Here is a 9780-nt window from a genome sequence, read left to right on the forward strand (position 1 = left end):
CCCAGCTAATGTTTTGTATTTTTAATAGAGATGGGATTTCACTATGTTGGCCAGACTGGTCTTGAACTCCTGACCTCGTGATCTGCCCGCCTCGGCCTCCCAAAGTGCTGGGATTACAGGCATGAGCCACCGCACACGGCCTCACCCAGTCATCTAAGTTGGTTGCAACACAATCCCTGCTGGTCCACTAAGACCAAAATTCTTGCTGGAGGGTTTGGGATTTTGGATCTCCGTTTACTCTTCAGTCATACAGCTAACAAGCCTCTCTCTTATATATTTTAGCTTTACTTTTTCACAATAAATATTCCATTCCTGTACTTTTGTATGTAGATTAATATTTGTCTTTTTGTTTTTGGCCATCTAATCTGCATTTTCTCAGAACATGATTTGAGTTTTCCGCTTTTTTCATTATTTCATTCTGTGTATCTTCTGTAGGTTCATATGCCTTACTGAAGGAAATAGAGTATGTATTCCTTCATTCTTCCATCTCAGACACAAGCAGCCGGGCGCAGTGGCTCACGCCTGTAATCCTGACTTTGGGAGGCTAAGGCAGGTGGATCACCTGAGGTCAGGAGTCTGAGACCAGCCTGGCCAACACGGTGAAACCATGTCTCTACTAAAAATATAAAAATTAAGGCCAGGCGCGGTGGCTCAAGCCTGTAATCCCAGCACTTTGGGAGGCCGAGGCGGGTGGATCACGAGGTCAAGAGATCGACACCATCCTGGTCAACATGGTGAAACCCCGTCTCTACTAAAAATACAAAAAATTAGCTGGGCATGGTGGTGCGTGCCTGTAATCCCAGCTACTCAGGAGGCTGAGGCAGGAGAATTGCCTGAACCCAGGAGGCGGAGGTTGCGGTGAGCCAAGATCGCGCCATTGCACTCCAGCCTGGGTAACGAGAGCGAAACTCCGTCCCAAAAAAATAAATAAATAAATAAATAAAATAAAAAATAAAAATTAGCCAGGCATTGTGGTGCGCACCTGTAGTCTCAGCTACTTGGGAGGCTGAGGCAGGAGAATCACTTGAACCCAGGAGGCAGAGGTTGCAGTGAGCCAAAATGGCACCATTGCACTCGAGCCTGGGCAACAGAGTGAGACTCCATCTAAAAAAAAGAAACTAGCATTCTACAACTGAATATATCTGGTTTTAAAGAACACACTGGAAAAAGCTTATCCTTTCTATTGCTACCATTAGCTGAAAGAGCAAAAAAAAAAAAAAAAAAAAAGTCACACCTCCAACACATTAATAGCAACTATGATAGATACATTAAATGTATCTGATATAAGAAATGGGACTTGATTCTGAATGGCTAAATACCTTGAATACATATCACTAACAGGAGCTATATAACCAGTCTCACATATCTGAATAAATACACATATACACAGAAACTGTTCTCCTACCCTAAGAAGCAGCATTTTCTGAAGAGGGATGAAAATCATTCCACGCTGCCTGTGTGAGACAATATAGTATAGGGGTTAAAAGCCCAAAGGCTGTGCGCAGTGGCTCATGCCTGTAATTCCTGCACTTTGGGAGGCCAAAGCAGGTGCATCACTTGAGGTTAAGAGTTTGAGACCAGCCTGGCCATCATGGTGAAACCCCATTTCTACTAATACAAAAATTAGCTGGGCATGGTGGCAGGTACTTGCAGTCCCAGCTACTCAGGAGGCTGAAGCAGGAGAATTGCTTCAACCCAGGAGGCAGAGGCTGCAGTGAGCCGAGATCGCGCCCCTGCACTCCACCCTGGGCAACAGAGTAAGACTCCATCACAAAAAAAAAGAGCCTGATCATGCTGCTTGTCAGCTGAGTGACCTTAGACAAGTTACCTAACCTCCCTGATCCTCAGTCTCCTCATCTGTAAAATGGGGATAATAATAGTACCTATCCCACAGGATTGTCAAAAGAATAAAGGAATTAACACATATTAAACCTTGAAGGGCATGTCTAGAAGAGCGTATCTAATATACTGACAAGCCCTAAAAAAACTCTGGCTATTGTTATTCCAGAAAGTCATGCTTCTCCAAAGTCTCCCCTAAAAATAAAAAGCAAGAACCAGGCTGGGCACAATGGCTCATGCCTGTAATCCCAGCACTTTGGGAGGCCAAGGTGGGAGGATCACTTGCGACCAGCATGAGCAACATATGGAGATTCCATCTCTACAAAAATATTTTAAAATATTAGCCAGGCATAGTGGTGCACACCTGTGGTCCCCGCTACTCAGAAGGCTGAGGTGGGAGGATCACTTGATCCCCAGGAAGGTCGAGGCTGCAGTGAGCCATGATTGCACCACTGCACTTCACACTGGGTACAAGAGCAAGATTCTGTCTCAAAAAGAAAAAAAAAAGCGGGGGGCCAGGTGTGGTACCTCACGCCTGTAATCCCAGCACTTTGGAAAGCCAAGGCCGGCTAATTACCTGATGTCAGGAGTTCAAGACCAGCCTGGCCAACATGGTCTCTATTAAAAATACAAAACTTAGCCGGGCATGGTGGCGGGTACCTGTAATCCTAGCTACTTGGGAGGCTGAGGCTGGAGAATCACTTGAAACTAGGAGGCGGAAGTTGCAGTGAGCCGAGATCCGGCCATTGCACTCCAGCCTAGGGAACAAGAGTGAAACTCCATCTCAAAAAAAAAAAAAAAGGAAAGAAAGAACCAAAAACTTAGCCTCAGTCGGGCACTATCATGGACCACTGCCAAACACAGAATCAAATGAGGGGAGAAAAGAAGGGAATTAATGAATATGGAGAAACACTTGGGCCAATTTTTTTGGAAAATTGTGGTCCTAGAGCCCCATTCTTTGCATGCTGCCTTAAGAAATTCGGAAATACATTCCTGTGGCACAACAACGGCATAATTTGAATACTTTAACAACATCGCTTATACCAATAGCATATTGGTAATAATAAATCTATATCATACTGCTAACATAGTATTTGGGAGTATTTGGGTAATGGTAACTTTTTTTTTGAGACAGAGTCTTGCTCTGTCACCCAGGCTGGAGTGCAGTGGTGCAATCATGGCTCACTGCAGCCTCGACCTCCCTGGGGCTCAAGTGATCCTCCCACCTCAGCCTCCTGAGTAGCTGGAACCACATCTTGGCTCACTGCAGCCTCCACCTCCTGAGTTCAAGCGATTCTCATGCCTCAGCCTCCCAAGCAGCTGGGATTACAGCTGTGTGCCACCATGCCCAGCTAGCTTTTGCATTTTTAGTTGAGATGGGGATTCACCATGTTGACCAAACTGGTTTTGAACTCCTGACTTCAAGTGACCTGCCCACTTCGGCCCCCCAGAGTGCTGGGATTACAGGCGTAAGCCACCATCCCTGGCATGTAATGGTAACTTTTCACTACATTTGGCATCCTATCTACAGATAATCTGATGGAAACTGTGGACCTCAGGCAGGCATGGGGAGGGTTGGAATACAGTTTTGCTCACACACAAAATGGTATATACTATTTCGGGGGGTGCACAGACCCTTTTTGATACCCCGATGTCCCTCTATATTTGAACATTCTGATTTAAACCAACCTCCTTAAGAAACTGAGGCTGGTCAGGCGCAGTGGCTCATGCCTGTAATCCCAGCACTTTGGGAGGTCATGGCGGGCAGATCATGAGCTCAAGAGATTGAGACTGTCCTAGCCAACATGTACAAATGTCTTGACTCAGCCCTAAGTCCCAAACTTAGAGCAGGTGGCAAGGAAGAGTTTTCAGTGCAATAACAGGCAATGCTACTCACATGCCCTTCACTCTGAGGAAATAACATCTATTTAGAGACTACACAAAGTCAAGCGCCTCTTCCAAGTCTAAAAAAGAAGCAATAAAGGTTGCCCACCAGTCAAAGAACCTAATCATCTCAGTCTGTATTCATTTGTGAACTCCTCCTCTCACTAGACACTGACAGATTATCTGCTTAAGGCTCAATAGTTTTTTGTTTGTTTGAAACGGGGTCTCACTGTGTTGTCCAGGCTGGAGTGCAGAGGTGCAATCTCCACTCACTGCAACCTTAACCTTCTGGTTTAAGCGATTCTCCTGACTCAGCCTCCAAAGTAGCTGGGACTACAGACATGTACCACCATGCCCTGATAATTTTTGTACTTTTTGTAGAGACAGGAGTTTTGCCATGTTGGCCAGGCTGGTCTCGAACTCCTGGCCTCAAATGATCCATCCACCTCAGCCTCCCAAAGTGCTGGGACTACAGATGTGTACCACCACGCCCGGCCTGAATATAACTTTCGAGAAAGGAACAGGATGTTATGAGAGAAAGTACTTGACCAAGACCGCGGAGCTTTTGTAGAAGATTTTTCACATTGCAAGTTAAAGCCAACTGCGGCCCCTCTCATAATAACTTTCAGTCTGTCTTCAAATAGTATAACCAAGGCTTTTTTAAAAGTACTATAAACAAGACAGACAGAACCCTTACAACTCATAACAAAGTCCTCAGGAACCGAGAGAGAGAGAGAGAGAGAGAGAGAGAGAGAGAGAGAGAGAGAGAGCGCGCGAGATCCAGGACTCCCAAGAGAATTGATGGGATCAGTGTGAGTCAAAAGCACTATGAGTCACATCTGGAGACAGGCCCACTGGTAGCAAGATAACTTCATGAACTGGCTCACATCTACATGTGAGCACCCTGGGATCCAGCCAGGCAGAAAATTTGGACAGGCTGGCATGCTGGGGTGAAAGGCATTAGGGAGAGCCAGACATGCTCTGGAGTCTAAGGCCCGTAGGCCTTAACTACGCCAGCTGGGAAGATGACATATACAAAGAGGCATCCCCCTCACGTGGCCCAATCAAAGCATCCCGCCTCTTATACGGGCTTTGTGGCTCATTAAAGGTAAAGTTCAAATCGGCACGAGGGCCCTAGACACAGTCCTAACTAAGGTCCTGAGAGCCAAATGGTACCTTGCAATCTCTGCCAATGTTACAACAAACTTAGGTCAGAGCCCGAACAGGTCAAGCATTTAATCCTAAAAATGTTCTCCAAAGGAGGAAGGGCTAGAGGTAACGTGAAACTCCAAATACCATCTGACAAGGGGCTACCCCAAAGCGGCTGCCAACCACACCCCGATGAGCAAGGAGAAAGGAATTTCAGGGAACACCCAACTTCCTCCCTTAAAACTGCCGCTTTGTTTTTAATGTTAACTCAGTGACAGAAGTCGCCAAAACGGGGGCAAGGTTCTCCCAACCCAAGGCCGGCGGGTCCATGTCCGGCCAGAGTCACAGTGAGCGAGCGCCCCTTATCATCGAGCCCAAATGTCCACGCGTTATTCAGCCCGCCCTGGCCCACTTCTGCCGGGGTTCGCCCGGAGCTCAGAGGGAAGGTGGGGGCGCCCCAGGCTACCACCCTGGCAGCCCCTTCCACGCCCCGCCACCTACCGCAGTGCTGCCCGCCTCATTGCGTTAGGCTGCTGTGCGCGCGATGGAAAACCGGGCCCCGTGCGCTGGTCGGTGGAGGGAAACAAGCGATAAAACAGGCGCGAGCGCGAGCGCGAGCGCGAGCACGAGCACCAAACCGAGCCCCACTCCTCCGACCGCGCCCCGGCTGAGAAACTGCCCGGGCGACGGACCACTGCGTGCGGGGGCGGGTCCGCAGCGTCCGGGGGCGGGGCTGTGCTGTCCCGGGGCGGGGCTGCGCTGTCCTGGGCAGATCCTACCCGTTCATTGGCGGGAGGCTGGAGTCCGCCGCCGCGGAGCTTCCCACTCAATCTGTGCGGGGCGTGTTGCTAGAGCGAGGCCAGCCCATTCTCGGTTGAGTAAACGAATCACGCAGCACCGCCAGGCCGTGACGTCAAGAAGAGGCGCGGCCCTGCCCAGTGGAATTTATCTCCTTTATGCTTGACCCGTGCGCGTTGGCTCCGTCTGTTCTTGTCCTTGGCTGCACGTTGGAATCTTCTGGGCAGCTTTACAAACTACTGATGCTTGGCCGGGCGCGGGGGCTCACGTCTGTAATCCCAGCGCTTTGGGAGGCCTAGGCGGGCAGATCACCTGAGGTCAGGAGTTCGAGACCAGCCTGGCCAACATGGCGAAACCCCGTCTCTACTGAAAAATACAAAAATTAGCCGGGCGTGGTGGCAGACGCCTGTAATCCCAGCTACTCAGGAGACAAGCAAGAGAATCGCTTGAACCCGGAAGACGGAGGTTGCGGTGAGCCGAGATCGCGCCACTGCACTCCAGTTTGGGTGACAGAAGGAGACTGTCTCAAAAAATAAAAAAAATACTGATGCTTGAGACCCACTGACTGGGGATTCTGGTTTAGTCCTGGGTGCTGTCTGGGCTTCGGGATGATGTCTAAAGATGCCCCCAGGTGATGCTAATGTAACCAAAGGCCAAGAACCACTGACCTAAGGGGAAAAAATTGTTCCTCTTCTCTTTTCGGCCTAACCCCTAATGTTTGACATCTTGGCCGAGCTAGAGAGGTTCAAGGCCAGAGAGTTTAGGATGATTTCACCCTACGACATAATTCTCCATTTCTTTCAATGAATTCTTATTGAACTGTTTGCATTGTGCCAGGCACTATTGCAGAGGCTGGGGTTCCAAAAACAAAAAAGGACAAAAATCCCCGCCCTTAAGGGGCTATGGATAAGGAAGGAAAACAAATCAGCAAACAAGCTAGCAAATAACATGATTTCAAATATGGTGAAGCGGTTTAAAGGGGAAATAAGGTAATGGGGATCTTTTGAGAATATATGCAAGTCTTGCTTTGCCTCTAAAGATGGCAATTTCCTAAAAGGCAAGGGCCGTATGCTTTTTCACAGTACCCCATACTTAGTAAAAAATGCATTGATTTGCATTAAGCTAGCTTTCTGTTTTGAATCACTTCATGAGTTACACATGGAGCATGGTCTTTGGCTTTCTACCGAATTTTCCCTGCTTTTATCAGTCCCACAGCTGGAAGACTCCCCTTTTAGCCTGCGAGGATCTCTCCTTCATATTTGTTCACATTGTACCTTTTCAGTGATTGCCTAGTTGGTTTTGTGCCAGCCATACTTCTTTATACTCTACCACACCTAACACAAAGAACAATAAATATTGTATTGAATTATACTATTTTTGTTCTTCTTTTTACTTGAACTTTTTGTTGAAGCAATAGGAGGCTCCGGAAGAAAAAATATGCAGGAGAGAATTTTTTGTAAATGGTATAATAGGTAGGTACAGTTTATAGCTTTTCCTGCAATCAAGTCATCTTCTATCAATTTCCAAATTATAAAGACACATTTTCATCAATGTAATAAACAGCATCGGTTTTGGCTGGAACAGCTGAAACCAGGGCCTTAATGCCATGCAGATGCCTTCTCTCTATTGCTTATCTTTGCTTCTCCTTTGCACACTGGCTTCATTATCTTTTCTAAGTAATGGCATTCTCCATACGGCAATAGAAGCTCCTGAACTTTGACCAGGCGTGGTGACTCACGCCTGTAATCCCAGCATTCATTTTGGGAGGCCGAGGCAGGTGGATCACCTGAGGTCAGGAGTTTGAGACCAGCCTGACCTCAAATGGTTTGAGGGGGTTTTAGTGAAACCCCATCTCTACTAAAAATACAAAAAATTAGACAAGCATGGTGGTGGGCACCTGTAATCTCAGCTACTCAGGAGGCTGAGGCAGGAGAACTGCTTGAACCCAGGAATTAGAGATTGCAGTGAGCCAAGATCGTGCCATTGCACTCCAGCCTGGGTGACAGAGCAAGACTCTGTCTAAAAAAAAAAAAAAGTAGCTCTTGAACTTTACATCTTACAGCCACACATGTACAAACTGACCCAAATTTCTACAGCTCAAGTACAAAAAAGTTCTGAGAAGAGAGTCATTGGTCCAGTTGGGGTCAGTTACACACTCCTGGACTACTCAACTATATGCCATCGGGGGAAGGAACCCTTGCCCTAACTTACCAGGAACCCCATCACCCAAACTCATGGCCAGGTACTGGGTCACAATCCACCAACACGGTTATTTCCGTAAGTAACCACACAGATGGGGATACAGAGCACCTTCTTAGAAAAGGAATACCAAGGCCGGGTGCAGTGGCTCACGCCTATAATCCCAGCACTTTGGGAGGCTAAGGTGGGCGGATCACCTGAGATCAGGAGTTCAATACCAGCCTGGCCAAAGTGGTGAGGACCCCCCTCCCCACGTCTCTACTAAAAACAAAAAATTAGCTGGGCGTGGTGGCACATGCCTGTAATCCCAGCTACTTGGGAGGCTAAGGCAGGAAAATCGCTTGAACCCAGGAGCCAGAGGTTGCAGTGATCCAAGATCAAGCCATTGCACTCCAGCCTGGATGACAGAGTGAGACTCTGTCTCAAAAAGAAAACAAAAGGCATACGGAGCAGCCAACCACATAGATGACCACTACAGATGTTAAAGAGGAAAAAAAATGAGCACATCACTTAGCCCATCTACTTTAGTTCTAACTTCAAGGAACCCCTGCTAGACCCAGCCTGCCCAGCATTCATCCACGAGTCTCTAACTATCTCAACTAGCAGCATGCATAACTTTCTTAAAACAGCCGAGGGGCACGGTGGCTCATGCCTGTAATCACAGCACTTTGGGAGGCCAAGGTGGGTGGATCAACACATCGAGACCATCCTAGCCAACATGGTGAAACCCCATCTCTACTAAAAATACAAAAATTAGCCAGGCATGATGGCATGCACCTGTAATCCCAGCTACTCAGGAGGCTGAGGCAGGAGAATCTCTTGAACCCGGGAGGCAGAGGTTGCAGTGAGCCGAGATCCACCACCGCACTCCAGCCTGGCAACAGAGTGAGACTCCATCTCAAAAAAAAAAAAAAAAAAAAAAAAAAAAAATTCTTAAACAACTTAGCAACTCTGATTTCTGTGTGTGGTGGTGTTGTCGTTATTGTCAAGCAGAGATGCTCTACCACATTTTGGATAGCAGGGAAGGAAGGGGAAGTGGTCACAAAACCAGATCAGGAAACATACAATTGTATAGTAGTGAGAATCACTGATCTTAAGTAACAGACTCTGCCCAACCTTGTTGTTTCCTGTTATGTTCCATTAGTTCTATTTCAATATGGTCTCAGGGTAACAAAGATGGTATCAATTGTGTAATTAAAAGTTACCTAATCATGCATTGACAGATACATAAGATATTATTAATGCCATTATTACAAGCAGAACAATAACATCAAATAACAAGGCTGGAAGCAGTATCCCAGCACTTTGGGAGACTGAGGTTGGAGGACTGCTTAAGAACAGATGGCTCACGCCTGTAATCCCAGCACTTTGGGAAGCTGTGGTGGGTGGATCACCTGAGGTCAGGAGTTTGAGACCAGTCTGGCCAACGTGGTGAAACCCCGTCTCTACTAAAAATACAAAAAATTAGCCAGGTGTGGTGGCACATGCCTGTAGTCCCAGCTACTCCAGAGACTGAGACAGGAGAATCGCTTGAACCCTGGAGATGGAGGTTGCAGTGTACCGAGACTCCTACAGGTAGGAAAGGCAAAGTCATACTCAGAGAAAGTATTGATTCCTGTGAGCGCAAATCTCTGGCCCTTCTCAGATACAGTGGCTCACACCTGTAATCCCAGCACTTTGGGAGGCTGAGGTGGGTGGATCACGAGGTCAGGAGATCAAGATCATCCTGGCTAACATGGTGAAACTGGTCTCTACTAAAAATACAAAAAATTAACCTGGCGTGGTGGCATGTGCTCATAGTTCCAGCTACTGGGGAGGCTGAGGCAGGAGAATCGCTTGAACCTGGGAGGCAGAGGTTGCAGTGAGCCGAGATCATGCCACTGCACTCCAGCCTGGGCAACAGAGTGAGAT

At 47.5% G+C, this 9780-nt stretch overlaps 1 protein-coding gene across 2 annotated transcripts in view; it reads right to left on the reverse strand.

Moving 5' to 3' along the window:
* ACOT9 (acyl-CoA thioesterase 9) overlaps nucleotides 1-5575 on the reverse strand; it is a 44793-nt gene extending 39218 nt beyond the window's left edge. Inside the window, exon 1 of one of the 2 annotated variants that reach the window (XM_032286128.1) lies at nucleotides 5374-5575. In XM_032286128.1, coding sequence (XP_032142019.1) covers nucleotides 5374-5393 — 20 coding nt within the window. In that variant the 5' untranslated portion in view covers nucleotides 5394-5575. The remainder of the gene's footprint in view (nucleotides 1-5373) is intronic. The other variant, XM_032286129.1, reaches the window with a different exon arrangement.
* Between the last annotated feature and the right edge of the window lie 4205 nt (nucleotides 5576-9780).

This window comes from Sapajus apella, unplaced genomic scaffold, assembly GCF_009761245.1.
Source record: "Sapajus apella isolate SASKATOON/1434 unplaced genomic scaffold, GSC_monkey_1.0 scaffold17, whole genome shotgun sequence".
In the NCBI taxonomy this organism is placed as follows: Eukaryota; Metazoa; Chordata; class Mammalia; order Primates; family Cebidae; genus Sapajus; species Sapajus apella.